General features: G+C 44.2%; 1 protein-coding gene across 3 annotated transcripts in view; it reads right to left on the bottom strand.

Annotated features, from left to right (window-relative positions):
• LOC101544838 (zinc finger protein 383) overlaps positions 1–20,482 on the bottom strand; it is a 62,898-nt gene that overhangs the window by 23,823 nt on the left and 18,593 nt on the right. The window contains exons 1-4 of one of the 3 annotated variants that reach the window (XM_055145125.1): positions 9,990–10,112; positions 9,566–9,623; positions 6,881–7,007; positions 6,043–6,135 (exon numbers count right to left, since the gene is read on the bottom strand). In XM_055145125.1, coding sequence (XP_055001100.1) covers positions 6,043–6,135; positions 6,881–7,007; positions 9,566–9,598 — 253 coding nt within the window. In that variant the 5' untranslated portion in view covers positions 9,599–9,623; positions 9,990–10,112. Of the gene's footprint in view, positions 1–6,042; positions 6,136–6,880; positions 7,008–9,565 lie in introns of those variants that run through there. The other 2 variants (XM_055145124.1, XM_055145128.1) reach the window with 2 other exon arrangements.

Here is a 20,482-nt window from a genome sequence, read left to right as displayed (position 1 = left end):
GGTCTGAGCACAGAAGAAAGCCCTATGCATGACCAGATCCAAGAAGTTCAACAACGTTAAGAGAAACTAAAAAAATTCCAGGTATATAATGGTGAAAGGGTTGACTATAGGGGGAAAAAAGATAAAATCTTTTTTTCACATATGTCAGCGAATAAAAATGACATATGTGAAGGGAAACAATGAGTAATACTAACCTATCACTAGAAACAACAGAGATTTGAAGGCAATTAATTTGATATTTTCAAAGAGTTGAAGAAAAAATTATTACGAATCCCTTTACTGGGGTGATAGTAAAATGGGGAAGGCCTTGCATGCAGCCAACCTAGGTATGATCCCCCATATAATCCCCCGAGCAACACCAGGAGTAATTCCAGAGTAGAGAGCCAGGAGTAACTCCTTGAGCATCACCGGGTATGACCCAAAAAGAAAAAATCTCACTTCTGGGCTGGGGGTGTGGATAGTGGTAAAGCACATACCTTGCATGTATAAAAACAGTGGGAGTTTGGGAGGTAGAGGGAGTGGGAGAAGAGAGATCGTTCAACGGTTGGAATGCAAAACTGGCGTGCACAGCGCCCTGAGGTTGAGCCCCCTCAGCACCTAGAGCATGCCACCATCCTGGTGGCCCCAACACAACTGGGGAGGTCTCCACTCAGGAAAAAAAAATCTATTTATCAAAAATGAAACTAAGGGAACACAGAGAAGGTACAGGGATTAAGGTACATGCTTGCATGTAATTGACCCTGATTTGATCCCTGGTACCATGAGGTCCCCTAAGCATCACTTAGTGCTCGAGTGCAGCCTGAGTAATCCCCAGCACAAGGCCAAGCAACACAGCATCCTTGGAACCTTGCATTAAACCAATGGAACAGCTGGCAAAGAATAAATCGAAATCACCCCCAGACTCCTGGAGTCTCCCCAAAACAAAAGACTGATACAGTGATATTCAGACTGTCAAGTATTTACCAGTAAACATCCCTTATAATAAATACTAAATAAGATGTCAAATCACCACTGGCCCTACTCCACAACCTAGAGACTAAGTCTCAGAAAATATATGAACCAAGCTGCTAAAATTCATGGCTATACCAGTCTTCTGACTGAAAATTCAGGGCCCCCCCTGGAGGGGTACAGGCAGAGTCCCAGTCCTGCTAAAACCCTGACTGCCAAATCCCCGACAGCCACACCCCGGCTGCCAACAGGCCAATGGCCCAACTCCACTATTTCATGACTAATCTCTACAGAGGCACCAAACTGCAAAAATTCCAGGAACAGTTGTCAGGGTGAGAACTCTCTTTTTAAGTAGAGGTGGGAAGCCTTCTCTGCTCCCCCCACCCACTTCACCCCCAGTATATCTGGAAGCCCCAGCAGCCATGCCTGTATCCCATGGCCTTGCCATGTAAACTCATCAGGCCAGTTCTACAGATCCTGGAGTTCCCTGAGCGTGCGACACCTCCAAAATGCACAATACAAACATCCCAATAGGAACACACCAAATGGTAAAGTAATATAGAAGCCAGCTAAACTCAACAAACAAAAGCAATAACACAGAAGGTTCGACTTGCAAGAAACAGCTTAGTAAATACTCAGACAAGGGCTTAATATGATGAGATACAACAATTTTCACAAATTTTCTTTTACTGAAGTACTTTTGATAATTCCATTAGCCATTTAGTAATTACAAGAAATATAAAATAATTTACTGTGTGCCTGATAAGGGGCAGGCTTAGGAAAATGGGGACAGTGGTGGAGGGAAGGTCACTCTGGTGGTGGGACTGGTATTAGAGGAACACTGAATGACTGTAATGTTTGTATTATGAAAAACTTTGTAAAGCATGGTGTTTAAATAAAATTTTTAAAAAATCTACTAAGTCCTTCGAGCTGAAAAACTATTGGTATCAGATACTAATTCATACCGACAGTAAGAATCAAGGACCATGGGTATATAGACACATGTGTATAATTTTTTCTTAATTTTTCTAAAAACGTTAAGATTATTATAAAAACCAGCAAGCAGGATACTATATTGTTTCATAATATAAAGATATGTAAAGTACAGCACAGAGGGCACTTGGCTTGCACACTGCCGACAGAAGTTTGATCCCCGGCACCCATATGGTGGTCATGGCCCCCCAAGCCTGCCAGGAGCAATCCTGATCAGGGAGTCACAAGTAAGCCCTGAACACCACCAGGTATGGCCCAAAATTGAGAAAGAAAAAAAAACACATATTGGACAGGAGAGATAGGACAGAGGATAGGGTACTTTCCTAGAGTACTTTCCTTGCACGTAGTGGATGGAGTTCAATACCTGGCATTATATATGGTCCCCTGAATACTGCCAGGAGTGATCCCTCAAGCATCATACTAGAGTATAAGCCCTAAGCACCACCAGGTATGGTCCCTTCCCCAACACCCCCCAAAAAATTGATACTTAATTTCCACTACAGCATCAAGAAACTCATTCACTGGACCAGACATGTAACACAAGGGTCAAGGCATTTGTGCTAAAAGTGCCCAACCCAAGTTTAATTCATGGCACCATCTATGGCCTCCTGGGCATACTTTGCTAGGAATAATACCTGAGCATAGAGTCAGGGGTAATCCCTTGAACATCACCAGGTATGTCCCCCAAAAAAGGGGGTTTGGGGGACAGAAAGCCTTCAAAAACAATTGTAAGTAATTTATAAAATGTATAGGAAACTACTTTAAAATATGTATAAGCATGTGTATGTGTAGCCTAAAAAGTAGGGTCGAAATATAAAAAGACACAGACATATTTTAATAAAGCAAAATGGCAGGTTTAAACCATATCAATAATTAGTTAAACATGAACAAATTAAACTTTTCAAACAAAGTAAACATGTGCCACTAGATTAAAAAAGCAGTATTCAATAGCAGGCTATTTATAAGGACACATTTGGATCCCAAACACAAATAGATTAAAAATAAAAGGATGATAGGAGTTGGGGATTAAAGTGCTTGCCTCGCATGTGACTGAGGTTTGTTTTGAGCATACCTATGGTGCCCTGAGCCCTACTAAGAGTGAGTCTTGAACAAAGACCCAGAAGTAAGCCCTGAGCACAGCCAGACATACTGCAAAACCCACCAAAAATAAATAGAAGATGACCTGTGGAGTAGATAGAACCTAAGCAAGGGGAGTACACAATGGCTGATCTTGTTTTAAACTTGAATCTAAAATTCTCAGTAAGAATTTCTCAGTAAGAATTTCTGGACTAAAAGGATTGAGATATACTGTGCAAACAATAGTCAGAGAACTATAATAAGTATATTAATACTAAACAAAAGCAGATTGCAAGACAAGGAATATTTCTAGGGAAAAAACAATTCCTAGAGACAAAAAAAAAGACAATAATCAGAAATATATACAATTAAAAAAGAACAAAAAAAAACGATCCTCAAAATATGAGAAAAAATTTACAGACTGAAAGGATAATTCAGCAATAATTGAAAATATAAGTATTTAAATCCAAATAACACAGAAATTGACCAAAGATATAGAAGTTTTTTATTTTGTGGTCATACCTTGTGGATGTCAGGAGCTACTCCAAGCTTACTGCTCTGGTGACACATGGGGACCATGTGGTACTGGGAATCAAATCCTACCTCAAACATTAAAGGATGTGTAGTAGCCCTTTCTCCACACCTGGACACAGAAGACCTAAAGTCTTAAAGTCAACCTGATCAAAATTATATAGGGGACTGCTACAGAACATATAATCCTTAAAAATGTTCATAGAGCACTGGGTAAAAGTGTTGTGGCCACACCCTGCAGTGCTCAGTGCTAACTCCTGGCTCTGTGCTCAGAAATCATTCCTGGCAGAGTTCGGGGAGGCCATATGTAGTGCCAGGGATTGAACCCAGAGGATCCATATGCAAGGCAAGGGCCCTACTTGCTGTACTATGACCCAGCCCAAAAAATAGTTAAATACACTAAAAGACAGCCAAAAGCAACCTTAAGTTTGTTGGGAAACTTACATTAAAAAACTGCAATGGGAGCCATATAGTATAGCAGGCTAGGTACTGGCCCTGCATGCAGTCAGACCCAGGTTCAATCGCAAGCATCCCATGAGGCCCCCCCAAGTTTCACCAGGAGTGATCCTTGAGCACAGAGCCAGGAGTAAGCCCTGTGCATAGCCAGGTGTGGTCCCAAAACACAAAAAAAAACTAAAATCTCCATTAAGGCAGCCCTAGCTAACAAATGAAACAACTTCATTAGTGGAGAACAATCTGGCATTACCTATTTAGATTGAGAAGTGCACACTCTTGACTAAGTCTCTCTATTTGAAGGTATGTATCTTAGAGCAGTGAGTGCTTACATGCCCAAGGACCTGTGTATCAAAGTATTCGGAGCTGTATTCTTTAATAGTCAAAACTGGCTAAAACATATTCTATAAAATGGTATACAAATGAGTCGCATTCTAATTTTGTATATAAGATAAATACTATAGTCGTGGGCTGGAGCAATAGCACAGTGGTTGGGCATTTGCCTTTCACTTGGCCGACCCGAGTTCGATTCCTCCGTCCCTCTCGGACAGCCTGGCAAGCTCGAGAATATTGAGCCCGTGTGGCAGAGCCTGGCAAGCTACCCGTGTGTATTGGATATGCCAAAACCAGTAACGATAAGTCTCTCAATGAGAGACGTTACTGGTGCCCGCTCGAACAAATCGATGAGCAATGGGATGACAGTGACAGTGACTATAGTCGTAAAAGTTAATGACCTACAACTTCATTTAACAACATGGATAACTCTTACACATTTAGATAACCAATGATCATGGGTTACTCCTGGCTCTGCACTCAGGAATCACTCCTGGCACTGTTAGGGGGAAACCATATGGGATGTCGGGGATCGAACCTGGATCAGCTGCATGCAAAGCAAATGCCCTCCCTGCCGTACTATTACTCCAGTCCCCACAAATACATTTTAACATGAATGCATCAATAAAATGTTTAAATAAAAATTTCCAGAAATCACATTAGGATTCATATACATGAAGTTTTTTTAAAAAAAAAAGGGCAAGAGAATTATTAATCCCTAATTTTTTTTTAACTTGGGACACACCCAGTGGTACATGGGAACTACTCCCAGATTGGTTGTCAGGAGTTGCTCCAGCTTGGTGCCTGACAAACTATGCAGTGCTGGGGGCTGGCTCGAGGACTATGCAGTACTGGGGACTGACATACTAACTTAGCCTGTGGTGCTAATTCTCTAGCCCTTAATAATTAATTTTGAAAACATTCCTTTCCCTTTGAGCAGGGGATCTGAGAAAAGCATATAATCAGGGAAGGGGAAATAAGGGCCTCAACTATTAATGTTTTCTTCCCTTAGCTTGGATGTTGGCAAACACATACATATTTTGTTGTTTATAGCATGCCTATATCTTACTGAAGGACAACTGTTTTAATTAAGAAAATTGGGAAGGCAAAAAGATAATTATGACTTTTTTTAAAAGACCCCAAAAAAGGGTAATTATGATATCCAAGAGAAACTGCAAAGTACCTAAAAGGGTGGCAATTTTAATGTTCATGAGGTAGGTACAGTTTCTAATACCACACAGAAATAAAAGAAGCTCTTGAGTGAGCAAAGAATGGACATGAAAGGGAGAGCAAAAAGAGGAAAGAGGGGCCAGAGTGATAGTATAGTGGGTATGGCATTTGCCTTGCATGCGGCTGCCCCAGGTTCAATCCCTGACATCCCATATGATCCCCTGAACACTGCCAGGAGTAATTCCTGAGTGCGAAACCAGAAGTAACCCTGAGTATTACCAGGTGTAGGCCACAAAGCAAAAAAATAAAATAAAATAAAATAAAATAATGAAGGATCTTCCTTCCTAGTAGGAGATAAGAAACTAGTGAAATCCTTTCTTCAACTGAGGATGATATTATTGAAGGGAGGTGAGACCAGACTGCCTTACCAGTGTCCTGGACAACCTGGAGAAGTATTTCTTCCCATCATAGGAGAAATACCTTCCCCTCTCCTTTCCAGCCAACTGCAGATGGTCTCCCTCATCGTGTCACACTCACCTGGAAGGCTCACAGGAGGCTGACTCTCCTCTAACCAGCGCTCTTCCCCATACTCCAGCTGAGAAATGACCTTAGGTTTGGAAAACGGTATTTCTGCACAGAGGGAAAGAAAACAGAGACTTTTGTTTAAAAACTCAAGGGAGCTTCACAGAAACCAAAGCAGAAATAAGTAGGGGGAAATCAGAAATTTGTAAAGATGATCTATAAATATCATAACCTCAGTTGAAAAGCTGAGTAAGAAAATGTGACTTTGGGCTGCAGTGATAGCACCAGGTGTTTGCCTTGCACACGGCCGACCTAGGTTTGATTCCCAGGATGCCATATGGTCACTGCCAGGAGTAATTCCTGAGTGCATGAGCCAGGAATAACCCCTGTGCATCACCAGGTGTGACCCAAAAAAAAAAAAAAGTGACTTCAGAAAAATACTATTGGTGAATGAAAATGTTCTGCATCTGAAGCAAGCTAAAATAAATAGAGTCTAATCCTTGGTAAAGAGGTGTCTAGAAATGGAGAATAATAGTTTTCAATTCTACCAAATACAGATTTGCCCTAAAAAAGAAAGGTAAATACTTGTTTTGGGGCCACAGCTGGTGGTGCTCTGGATTTACTTATGGCTCTACAATCAGGGGACATTCATAGCAGAGCTTGGGAGAAGTTATCTGGGGTGCTGGGGATTAAACCTGGCATGTGCAAGGCAAGCATCCTACTCACTGTTCTCTCACTCCAGTACCAATAAATTACTGTTTTTAAGCCCAACCTCAGGATATAACTGCCTCATGGGCAACCTTCCCTCATGGCACACAGAAGCTACTCTGTGGAGCAAGAAAGCCATCCTTACCCAGCGAGACCAGGTGGTCAAAAGTCTCCAGCATCACTTCCCTGTACAGGGTTCTCTGCGTAGGGCTCAACAATCGCCACTCCTCCTGGGTGAAGTCCACAGCCACATCTCCAAATACCACGAAAGCCTGTAACATAAAACAGGCTTGTCTACCTTGTCCATGCGCAGGATACAGTGATCAAAAAGGCTTCCTTAAAGGAATTAGAGAAGATGTTGAGTCTACTTTCAATAGTGAACAAAAGGTAACAGAATATGCCACTCTCATATATGCCATTTTGGCATAAGTATTTTTAGTTAAAGGCAACTGAAAAGCAAAAACAAAAGTTTTCAGCCCTCTCTAATTTACATAATGGAGACATTACTGTTGCTCGCTCGAGCAAATCGATGAACAATAGGATGACAGTGATACAGTGATACAGTGAATGATGCCCCATCACTACCACCACCTGGAATAAGTTAATTACCAGACACAATTCTAAACCCTTATCAGCCCAGAGCCAGATGAATCTACAAAACAAACAGTAGTGAATATATACCCTTTGTCTTCCTTGAGTTTTACTTTTGTATCTGCCTTCCCACAACCACCTTTGAAACTAAAAAGCCCTTTTCGGTCACTGTGTCACTCTTCTGGTGTGTTTGCTGGAGGCCAGGGAGATAGTGCAATTGGAGTGATGCCCTGCACTATCTTGCCAAGCCTAGGCACTGATCAGTGGGGCGTGCACAGCCAGATTGAATATCACTGGGAGTAGTCCCCGGGCTCTCTAAGCACTGTTTGGGATTTCCCCCCAGCCCCTCAAAATGTTAGTGTTCTTTTTGTTTGTTCGTTCTAGGGCAACACCCAGCAATGCTCAGGGCTTACACTTGACTTTGCACTCCTGGCAGTGCTCGGGGGACCATATGGGATACCAGGGCTCAAAACTAGGTCAGTCGCGTACAAGGCAAATGCCCTATGTGCTGTCTTATCATTCTGGCAACCGATTTACTGTTCTTTAAAGATGTTATACAAGTTCAGGTTCTAACTACCCCTTTGCATTACTCATCACAATATACTCATGTGTAGACATCATGTGCATTAATTTCTGGGGCTAATTTAATCTATTTTTATCAAGTCTTATTTACAGAAGTCCAGATTAATAACTCAAAATAAAAAAATTAAAAACTGAAATAAAAAATTAATGCAACAAAGAAAAGCAAAGGTGGTAATTAAATAAAAACAAAATGACCTCAAGGTAAGGAGCAAAAGTTTGGCTGAAACACCTCTGAAAATGTGAAGGTGATGATTACACCTTCTTCTTGCTGTCACGGAATATCTGAAAAAACAAGTTAACCTGTATTAAAATAATACACAGCCTAAAGTACTATGCCTAAAATAATACACCATTTGGCTACATGTTCATTGCATTCAGTTAAATCATAGGGTTCTTCATAGTGATCAATCTCTGGGATTAGTTTCCCATTAAATTCTGATATATACACAAAACACACACCCCCATATCATTTTCTTTTTTGTTTTTGTTTTTGAGCCACATCTAGCAGTGCTCAGGTTTTACTCCATGCTCTACTCCCAGGGGCCAAATATGGTGCTGGGGATCAAACCCAGGTCTGCTGCATGCAAGTACTGCCATACATAGAACTGCTACAGCTAATGTATAATTTTTATCTCAAGTCCATTCTCAACATTATTCAAAGCCTAAATAATTCAAAGATAAAGTATATGCTCTAGAGCCCAGCAATCAGCCTTGCCACCCAGACAAGAGGTGGAAATAAAATTATTTAGGGCCTAGATATTGACAATAAAAGAAGGGAGATTGGGGCCAGATCAATAGTACAACAGGTCAGGCACTTGCCTTGTGTGCTGCTGACCCACAAATTCAAGAGTAAGCCCTGAGGAGCCAGAGCCATAGTACAGCGGGTAGGGCTTTTGCCTTGCATGTGAGCTGACACCAGGTTCAATCCCTGGCATCCCATATGGTCCCCCAAGCACCACCAGGAGTAATTCCTGAGCGCAGAGCCAAGAGTAACCCCTGAGCATCTCTGGATGGGGAAAAAAAAAAGAGTATGCCCTGAGCACTACCGGGTGAGGCCCTCAAACCAAAAAATATATATAAATAAAAATCAGGGTTAAATCATTGACCACGTCAATCCTCCAACAAAGTGGCAAGGGTAAGGTGAGGCTTCTGACGAACCATGCTTCCTACCTTCCCACTGGTAAGTCATCCCCCAAATGTTCAACGCACCAAAACAAGCAGCCCACTTCCCATCACGGTTCTCACTACTGTCCCTGCCCTTTATCTCTACCACTGGACAATCATGCACGCATCTGTATTTTTAAACTGCTCCCTATGTTGCTCAATGAAATACTCCACGGATGGCTTAGCCATGGGTGAGGCAGAAAAGGAACGATGAGGTGCTACTCCTCCAAGTCCAGGTTTATTGCCAAACCACCAAAGCAGTCTTGCAGAGTCGGGGGCGAGGTGGGGGGAGGGGGAGAGAGGGGAAGTAACGACGACGGGTTAGATCCTCAGCACCCCATAGGGTCCCCAGGAATGATCCTTGAGCACAGAGCCACGGATAAGCCCGAGCATCTCCGGGTGTGACAATTAAAAAAAAAAAAAGTAAAGATAACGGATCCATCCCGGTGAGACAACCAAGGCGGAATCGGAATCTTAAACAGAAAATTCTCACCTCTTTTTTGGCTCTCAGACGCCCCATAATCATTTTCGCGGTCTTCTCTGCACCCTCTCTGGAAAAGGGCAAAGTCTCAGAAGACAGATAACGGGGAGGTGAAGAGAAATATCCCCAGGAGACTAGGGGACGGAGGCAGTGCTGCCCCACAACCGGCAATTGGGAGTCACGCAATCCGCTTCACACCACGTTTCTCCTGGAAACGGGAGACAGTGGAGGCACCTCCTGTACCGAACTGAGGCTAAGAAACGCGCGCGGCGAGCGCTCGTCTCTCCACCGCGGACAGGAATGAGGGTGGCCGGGCGGGGCCTACAGGGGAGCCCGGGCTAAGGCAGCCGCGCCTCGCCAGCCGCAAACCCGTGATTAAAACCGGGACGGCGGTAGGACAGGATGACCCGGCCGGCCACCCTGAGAGGGCACTCACAGGGCGCGGGGTTCCAGGGACCGCTTCTGAGGCGGAAACCCAAGGGAAGGGAAAGGGGGAGGTGCTCGAGGACCGAAAGCGGCCGCCTCCGCAGCACGGCGGAATCAACTCAAGAACCACGGCTCTCACGCACCTGGCGGAGAGAGAGAGAGAACGCGCGCGAGCGGAAGTTGTCGCGAGGCCTCGGAGACCGGAAGTGGGCGCAAAGGCCTCTGGGGATTGTAGTCTTGGAGGCAGACGGCTGCTGAATTAGAGGCACAGATAACGACGGACGCATCTTCCCCTCCAGCCAAGGCCCTTGGGAGCCCTTCGCTCCTCGCGGCCCAGATGAGCCGACTGCGGGGCTCGCAAGTTTTTTTCTCAGAGGCCCAGATGGATCTGTGGGCCTCAAAAGAACTCCAGGGATTCGGGGAGAGGTAGATTTTTGGCGCCCTGCGAGGATTTGAGGAGGAGGGTTTGACCTTAGAGGGGAAACTGATGGAAACCTTAGCTGGGCTGGCTTCGCTCGCAGCGCTCTCCACCCTTGACGCTTTGGCCAGCGCAGAAAATCAGAGCCCGGAGAGAGGAACCTGGTTCGTCCAGGTGGTGGGTACTGCTCACTCCCAGAGTGCCGGTGGGAATGACTCCAATTGAGGGAGGTTGAGTGTATCCACTTGGGGTTAAAAAAAAAAAAAAAAAAAAAAAAGCAAAATTCCGAGCCGGAGCGATGATTATACAGCGGGTAGGGCACTTGCCTTGTATGCAGCCGACCGGGCTTAAATCCGCGGCATCCCATATGGTTAAACCCTTCAGGCCACCAGGAGTGATCCCTGAGTGCAGAGCCAGGAGTAACCCCAGAGCACCGACGGTTGTGTCCCCCAAACCAAAAACACAAACCCACAAAATACCTTACTGGTAGTGTGGGGGAGGACCGGTGGTTTGAACCAGACATATCTGGGATTGGATAGGTACAAAGGAATCCTTGGCGATGGAGAGTGAGGGAAAACAGGAACCGTCTTGAAGAGTGGGCACATCATCAAGGATTCTTTGTGGAATTAATTTTATTTTTTAGATAATTAAAACTACACCCCCCCGTTTTGTTCTTATCCCTTTACTGACAACAACATCAATGCATCTGATGCAAGGTGAGCCTCATTAGTACCTACTGGCCTATACCCAATGGGAAGGTGAGGGTCAGGCTTCTAGGCATTAATTAAGTAGCAGGCTTCTAGACATTTTAGGTTGAGAGCTTCACCTTGTATGTCCTGTCTTTTCTGATTTACTTAATACCCTTAGTACCCTTATTTCCTAATAACCCTCCCAACCAAAGCCCCACCACCAAGGAGCCTATAAGGTATAACTGGGTGCAAATATTCAAAGATTATTCCTTTTTTTTTCTTCAGTTTGATAAGATTTTGATGTCGTTATTGGCCTTCCGTTGTCAGTGTTCAACAGTTTTACTGGTCACTGAAAGTTCTAGAAGGTCACAGTAGAATGAGGCAGAGCCTCCATGCTGGTCAGTGACTTCTCTGTGTCTACTGTTTCTTCTTTGAGAAATTGATCTCGAAGTCCTCATCGCTCCACTGTCAGCCTTGAGTCCCTCTCTGGTTGGCATCTCTCAGGGATAGCCATAGCTGGAGGGGATAACTTAAGAGGTTCTTCTTAGTGGTGGGGGTTGGGGGCATAGATCTGAGTTTATGTCAGTTCACATGCTCTCCTGCTAGGTCCTTGCCTCTTTTAGGCTGCCTTTTCCTCTTCAACATGTTTGGTCCCTAAATTGACAAGATGCCAGGTCAAAGATTATTCTAGACTATTCACAACCCTCTTCAGAATATCTATATTCTTTTCCCTGGAAAAGTGAATAGTTTACATGTTAATGTCATCCTCCCCCTGGGATGTATTTTCTGGAAGGAGGATCAGCCCATGCTCTGTTTTATTTCCTTTTTTTCGTTTTGGGTCACACCCAGCTATGTTCAGGGATTACTCTTGACTTTGTGTCACTCCTCTCAGGGCTGGGGGGACCATATGTGGTGACAAGGATCAAACCCAGCTTGATTGTGTGGAAGGCAATCCCCACCATTCGCTGTACTGTTCCTCCAGCCATTAGTGCTCTATTTTAGTCCTGGTGTCACACCTTGCCAAAACATTTCATGTACATGAACATGGAACACTTGTAACAATTCAGTGGGAACAAAAATCAGGCATGTGGTACTGAGGAACAAATATAAAATGGAGGGACTGAGAAGCTTCAGAGGTTCAGCCTGGGAATGGGGTAGGAAACAATCTAGAAGATCCCTATATATAGCAAGTTTGGTGTATACATCATTGAAGAGACTCCCAGGGTGATAGGTTCATCAAATGTAATAATATATCAGGTTATGATGGGCTGGAGTGATAGCACAGAAGGTAGGGTGTTTGCCTTGCACAAGACCGACCCAGGTTCAATTCCTCTGTCCTGCTCGGAGAACCTGGCAAGCTACTGAGAGTATCCCGCCCACATGGCACAGCCTGGCAAGCTACCCGTGGCATATTCAATATACCAAAAACAGTAACAAGTCTCACAACGGAGCTGTTACTGGTGCCCATTCAAGCAAATCAATGAGCAACAGGATGACAGTGACAGTGATCATTTATGATAGAATTTGGGGAAGGGGGGTAGCAAGCAAGGAAAGAACACTATCTCTTTAAACTTCACAAATATTCACATTTTGGGGGGCTGGAGACATATACAATGGGTATGGTGCTTTCCTTGAACACAGCAAACCTGGGTTCAATCACCAGTACCCCATATAGTTGCCTGAGCCTACCAGGAGTGATCCTGAGTGCAGAGCCAGGAGTAAGAACTGAGCATCATCAGATGTGGCCAAGAAACAAACAAAAATTTAGTATTTTTAAGGCTCTAAATTTGCATGCGGTAGCTTCAGGCACTTACATGAAATGTGAGACAAGTGCTAAGTTCCAAATACAATGATAAACTGTTGTGATACTGTGGATTATAAGATACCTAAATATGGTCTTCCACAATCAATCCTGGCTCCAAGCACCCCAAATCCACTGAATTATCTGCACATTGAAAGTAATGGGTGAGAGGCCAGAGAGATCGTACAGCAGATTTGGCATTTGCCTTGAATGTGGCCAGCTTTGCATGCGGCCAACCTGGTTTTGATTCCCAGCATCTCATATGGTACCCTGAGCACCACCAGTAGTTTCTGAGTGCAGAGCCAGGAGTAACCCCTGAGCATCACTGAATGTGACAGGAGAAGAAGGAGGAAGAAGAGGAGAAGGAGGAGGAGAAGGAGGAGGAGGAGGAGGAGGAGGAGGAGGAGGTGGTGGAGGAGGAGGAAGGGGAGGGGGAGAGGGAAAATAATGGAGCATCTGTAATTTCTGCAGTGGCTTCAGAGCCTAAAAATGGGTTATTGATTTATCAAGATTCCTCTTTGAATTCAGCTGAGCTTTTGTTAATTATGTATTTGAATATTCCTCAGCTGTGTTTCCCAAAGCAGGCAATACCATGCCCCAGGAACATGCTGGAAAGGTCAAGGGGTAACCTGTAACTGGGGACTTTCATTTGTTTGCTTTGGCTTTGGTTTTGGAAAAGAGATTTTCGGGGGGTTGCTGAGCAATCTTTTTCTGAAAGGAGGGGTGTAAGTCAAATAAGTTTGGGAGGCTCTGCTCCTGAGGATGGTAATTAGAAAGTGTCAATTTTCAGTTTCTACCTGATAACCTCCAGGGAGGAGAGAGAGATTGGATCAGTCATGGCCATGTTAACGAAACCTCCGTAAAACCCACAAGAAATGTCTGGAAAATAGTTCAAGGGGCTGTGGCACTTGCTTTGTAGAAGCACTGATTTAGATTTCAGTGCCTCATAGTACCATGAGCACTTCAGGGAGCACCATTTGAGCACCACACTAGAAGTAGAACCTGAGCACTGCCTGAAGAAATTTAGGAAGAGACACACTCAGAAAGTTCAGAAACTGCCCCCATAATTTTGCCCTTCTCATCTTTTACATCGGGCTGCTCCTAACCTAATTCTTTTTATAATTAGCAGATAAGTTAGTGCAATGATTATCTGAGTTGTGAACATAAGGAAGCGTTGTGGTGGTTGGGATCTAGGGCCAGAGTGATTGTATAGCAGGCAGGTTGCTTGTCTTGCACGTAGCTGGCCCAGGTTCAATCCCCAGCGCCATATGTGGTCTGCTGAACCCTGCCAGGGGTGATCCCTGAGCAAGAGCCAGAAATATACCTTAAGTGACATCATTGATGGTCCAAAAACAAAACTAAAAAGAAGGGTGCCATCCAAGTCTGCCATGAAATGTTTAAGCAATAAAGACGCAGTGAGTGCAGGAAGAGGTAGTTGACTAGGGACAGACAATGAATTTGTTCTGAGAAACTCCAGATTTTGGCAGAAGAGCAGGAAGAGTGGGGGAGTAATTAAATCAGCTTTTGAGAAGACAAAGTCAGCCAAAACTACGAGGCAAATATATACAATTAAGATCACACTGAAGGTGTCAGAAAGAAACGGTTCGACAGGTTGTAGTGCATGCTTGGTGTGCAGGTGGCCCATGTTCAGTCCCTGACCCTGCCTGGTCACCTGAGCATCACTCCCAAGCACTGAGCTGGGAGTAGCCACTGAGGACCACTGACTGTGGCTCCAAGATAAAAAGATCACATCAGGTATATATATATATATATATATATATATATATATATATATATATATGTATCACTGTATCACTGTATCACTGCCATCCCGTTGCTCATCAATTTGCTCGAGCAGGCATCAGTAATGTCTCCATTGTGAGACTTGTTATTACTGTTTTTGGCATATTGAATACACCTAGGGTAGCTTGCCAGGCTCTGCCACGTGGGCGAGATACTCCCGGTAGCTTGCCAGGCTCTCCGAGAGGGGCATAAGAATGGAAACTGGGTTGGCTGTTATCAAGGCACATGCCCTACCTGCTGTGCTATATGTAGTAGAAGAAGAATATCCAAGGCCAGGGAAAACAGGATTAGGAGGAATGGTCAATGGCTGGAACTAACCACAAGTGTGTGTGGGGATGAGGGTAGGTAAGATAGAGAAGAGACCAATATGACAATAATAGCTGGGAATGATCATGCTGGACAAGATCGGAGGATTAAAAGTAGGTAAGGGATATTATTGATAACCTTTCTGTATCAATATTACAAAACACAAGAGAGAGAGAAGAAAAGGCTTGCCATTGAGGCAGGTAGGGCATGGCCAGCGGCGGGTGATGGGAGGGAACCTGGGGACACTGGTGCTGGAAAATGGGCACTGGTGGTGGGATAGGTGTTGGGATACTGTATGACTGAAATACAATCATGAACAGTTTTGTAAGGGTCTGTCTCACAATGATTCAATAAAAATGTTTTTAAAAATCACATCAGAGTGAGGTGGGTGAGGAATGAAAGAAAGCAGGGGATGAGGCTGAAAACATGGAGCATTTTCTTTGTAAATGGAGTATATGACAACAATACCTCCAGGAATTATTTACCGCAGCATTTTTTTCGGTTTTTCTTTCTTTTTCAACAGGGTAAAGGCAAGAGCAGCAAGGATCAAAGGCCTGACACTTCCACTGGGTCATCAACATGAATCTGTGAGCAAGCCACCATTTCCTCTTGATGAACCAGAGGCACTGAGAAGTTCACTAGCGGACTCAGGTCCAGTGTCTATTAAATAATATCTGGATCAGGGACTAGAATAAGGCCATTGGCCTCCTAGCGTCTGTGCTTGACACTTGATGACTAAAAACTCAATCTTAGTGCAAAGAAAATTCTCTCTATATATCTCTTAAGTTATTCTTTCTCTGTGGTCTGGAGATGAGAGAAGGAAGAGAGAAAATGAAAACTCAGAGAAATATCAAAATTCTATTTTTCCTCTTTTTTGGCTTCTTTACTTTTTTGTGGTGCCAGGGATTGAATACAGGTCTCATATACAGTGCTTTTCCCACTAAGCCATATCCCTGCCCACCTAAATACACTTCTGATGGATGAATGATCAAAAATGGGAAATAAATTACTCCCAAGGATCAAAGTGCCATTTAGAAAATCAGTGAAATGAGCCCAAATCCTGGCTAACTGGGAAACCTGCCTTTAAATGCATCCAAGACAAAAAAGTCTGGAAAATACTCCTACATATTATTGAGCAAGAAAAGTAGAAATGCAAACAAAGAAATCAGACCCTGAAAAGTCACAAATCAATGTCCAAACCACTGCTAAATTGTTCTTATGACCAATATACCAGGGCAAAAACTTTGCATCTCAAATCTTGATCTATGTCCTAAATCCTCTGACTTCTCGAAAGATCCTCAAATCATTCTCAAAATGCTATTGGAATACATGCTAGAAAATCTATAGTGGGGGCGAAGCAATAGTACAGCAGGCGGGGCATATGGGCTTGCATGTGGCCATCTTAGGTTTGGTCCCCAGAGTACCAGATGGTTCTTTGATCACTACCAGGAGTAATTCCTGCGTTCAGAGACAGGAGTAACCCCTGAGCATTTCCAGGTGTAACCCAAAAAGAAAAAAAGAAACTCTATAGGGCCTTGAATAACGACATAGAATGCAACGATCACAATATTTATAAATTTTGTTTGTTTGGGGGAGCTAAAATCAGCAGTGCTCATGGCTTACTCCTAGATCTGCACTCAGAAATCACTTCTGGAAGATTCAGGGTGCCACGGCCCGCGCGGCCGACTTGAACCTCAGCTGGAGAGAGGGAATGAGAGTTGAGTGGGCTAGGGAGAACTGCATGCAATATACGGCATACAGCAAGTTTATTAAAATCCAAGCGGGTTTATATAGTCTTATTTTAGCAATGATCAGCAGGTTACATAAGTGGCATAAACTTTATTAATCAAGTGGTACAAGCAACTTTATTTTTGCCAATATTACTTGTTTTTCAGTTCCTTCTCTCAGCCCTGAGAAACATGGGAAAGCAGATGTGGCCTTGAGCATGGCCATGGCAGACACGAGCCAATCCTCCCTTCAGCCTCCTCTCGAGTCCAGCTGCCAGAGCATGGTGGCCCTTCAACTTTTCTCACGAGGCAGGTCGCCAGAGCATGGTGGCCCTTCGACCCCCCTTTCCAGGCTGGCCGCCAGAACATGGTGGCCTTTCGGCCACCTGTCAAGGTCTGCTGTCAGGGGATGACTCGCCCTCATGCCAAATTTCTCCATACTCATTCCCGTTTACAGGAACTAAGGTAGGGAGTGCCTAGGCTCCCTCCTCACCTAGTCCCTGTTTACAGGGACAGAGGCAGGGGATGTGTAGGCCCGTCCTCAACATTAGGGGACCATATGGGATGGCAGGAATTGAACCTGGATTGGTTATGTGCAAGGTAAACACCCTACTGATTGTACTATCATTCTGGCTCTAGTAGTTATGAATTTTGATACACCAACAGGTATGTCACTAGCATTTTTCTTCTCCTGAAACATCTATTTCAGTATATAAATTTATATGAAGCTATAACAGTATTTCCATGTGATAATTGTGCATAAAAATATCAGACCCATCTGTGGTGATGACTGACTTCCATACACAGAATTTTTAAATCCAGGCCTCAAACTCAGAGCACAATCCCCTCTGAGGAGCCAAGAATAACTACCTTTCACAAATGCAGGGAACTAGAAAGTAATAAGGCCCTGTTAAAATGACTTGATATAAAGCTCTGGAAGACTGCCTTTTTAGTTGATATTAAAGTGTATGTAGGGTGCTGGAGCCATAGAATAGTGGGTAGGGGATTGCCTTTCGAGTGGCCAACCCAGGGTCAGTTCCTGACATTCCATATATAATCAGAGTAACCCGTAAGCAATGCTGGGTGTTACCCCAAAAACAAAAACGAGGGAAAAATGAATGTGGAAGGGACCAAGAGATAGTACAGTGTATAGGGTGTTTGCCTTACATGCAGCCAACCTGGCTTCACTCCCCAGCATCTCATATCCCCCAGCATACCCCAAGCACTGCCAGGAGTAATTCTTTAGTGCAGAGCCAGGAGTAACCCCTGAGGATCACCAAGTGTGCCCCCTCAAAAAAAAAAGAAAGAAAAGAAAAAGAAAAAAGTGTATGTTGCAGTTAGGTGAATTTAGGAAATACATTGCGTGTTGTGAACACATATATGCTCAACCATAGGACAGAGAGTGGCTGCTGCCCCTATCTTCACATGTAGTCAAGAAGCTTGGGCAGCTCAGTTTCCAATTCGCCTTGGCCGCTGGAAGTCACGCCCTCGACCCACCCTCGGCACCATCTTGCCAGAACCAGCAGTGAAGAATCTGGGCCGTTCCGGCAGACACCGCCAGCTGGAGTTTGCTCCGGACCCCAGACCGGGCCAACAACACCGGGGTGCCAGAAGGAGAAGGTACAGCCAGCACACCTTCTCCAGATGGAGCCCCAGCGACACTGAGCTTCTACTAACATGGCTCCGGTATGCGGGACTGGGACATCTCCAAAGCGCGTGGCCACTTATGCGGCTGCGCGACCTCTCCTGCTATATAAAATATATGCTCAGGAATGGCTCCACCACCCCTGAGCATCCATTATCCCAGAGGCACAGAAACCAATCTCAGAAACACAGCAGCTGCTGGCAGATATGGACTCTAAATTAAGCTATGGTCCTGTGCAGCCCCGGGAGGGGAAGGGTTTCTGTCCCTTGGCCTTTTTCCCCCTGGAATAGCATGACGACCACCACCATTCAGAACCAATTGGACAGAGAGGTAGGAGTTTGCGGTGATGGGATGGGATGCATGGGGAATCTTGCGATGGGGGAGGCAGAACCACCCCTGCCTCCTGCCCAATGAGACTCCGAGCAGTCACCCATGTACAGCTCCTCCACTCCTGAACAGCCAGGATCCCAGCGCCACAGAAACCAATCTCGGAATGCAGCGGCTGCTGGCAGAAATGCCTCTGGACCTAATATCAGAACTCCAAATCTGGGCGGCTGCTTTCACAACCGTGCAACATTGTATGCTCTTTGTTACCAACAATGGAAAACATACAATCTAATGATGCCATTCCAACAGGTCTGACTGTTGGGGGAAAAAACTCCAAATAATGATAGTGAGTTTCCTGTCAAAAATTGAATGTAATCAAAGTGAGGAAAGAGTAAAGTGAAAATCATCTGCCACACAGGCAGAGGGGGAGTGGGAGGGGGGGTATGCTGGGGTTATTGGTGGTGGAATATGTGCACTGGTGAAGGGATGGGTATTTGAGCATAGTATGACTGAGACTCGATCCTAAAAGCCCTGTAACTGTTCTCACAATGACTCAATTAAAAAACAATAAAAAATAAATAATTTTTTTAAAAAAAGGAAGCTTGGGAAAGGCCGGCACATTCGGGGTCACTGTTCTAGGTGAGAGTACACTAAAGGTAGACAACTGGAGGCACAAGAAGAATGAGGTCCAGTCAACATTTAGAGGGGTTAAGTACAGCTTTTGGACACCAATTTGCACTTGCAAGGACAAATGGACAAACACAGAAGATGGAGTGTCCAGGTCACACTTTTTGGGAATTCCCCTCTCTTGGGGGTCCGGAAGCCAGTGCACCTGACTGGCTAACTATAGCTAGAGTTAACTCATGGGGGCCAGAGAGATAGTACAGTGTTATGGCGCTTTTCTTGCAGGCTTCTGTGACACCTTTTTGATACCTGGCAATGTTTGGTTCCCCAAGCATTGCCAGTAGCACCCCTGACCCCAAAATATAGGTGGAAGTAGCCCTGGAGTACTGCTGAATGTGGTCCAAGGAGCTCAAAGAAACACCATACATACCAGGTGGTAAAACAATCTTGCACCATTTGAGCATTAAAAATGATCGTTAGATCATTAGAATCTTGCACCCTTTGAGCATTAGAAATGATCATTAGATCACTAATAATGATCAAGTAGTTGCCCCTTTGGGGCCATCCATGGTGTTCTCAGCCAGATGTGAGTTGTTAATTGCCAAGTCACTGTTAAACACTTTAAAATTCTAGATAGTTACTGAGAGAAAATTATTACTTTGGTGGAGACTCTTTTAGAAACTTCAACGACCATATTTAATTAAAAAACACCTCTAGGGTGCACTCAGTGCCCCTGGTGGGCAGAAAAACCCAAGAACTGAAACAAAGGAAAAATCCTTTTTTATAGAAAAAAAATCACATTTGTTTGTAACCCCAGTATGAGGTAAGACAAGATGGGGTACTTCTCTTTCTAAGGCATGTGAAGGTGATGGTTTATATTTTCTTTTGTTTCACATTTTGATGGTCATTTTCTTTGCTGTGTTCAAGTTGGAGATAGATAAATTTGGAGAACTATTCCCAAAAGTTGAAATTTCAGGTAGCCTGAGGTTTAGTATCTGAGCAGAAACAGATGTGATCATTTCCTTAATAGGCAGATTTTGTTAATGACCTTTGTTTAAGAATAGCATAGTTGTTGGTGGAAGGTTATGGATCCTCTACCATATTTTGGGACAAGTGCGCTCTGCATCACTTGCCAGAATCACTACTGTCCACTGAATGGTAAA

This window comes from Sorex araneus, chromosome 8, assembly GCF_027595985.1.
Source record: "Sorex araneus isolate mSorAra2 chromosome 8, mSorAra2.pri, whole genome shotgun sequence".
In the NCBI taxonomy this organism is placed as follows: Eukaryota; Metazoa; Chordata; class Mammalia; order Eulipotyphla; family Soricidae; genus Sorex; species Sorex araneus.
Note: the sequence above shows the minus strand (reverse complement) of the source record. Positions and strands in the feature narration are given on the sequence as shown.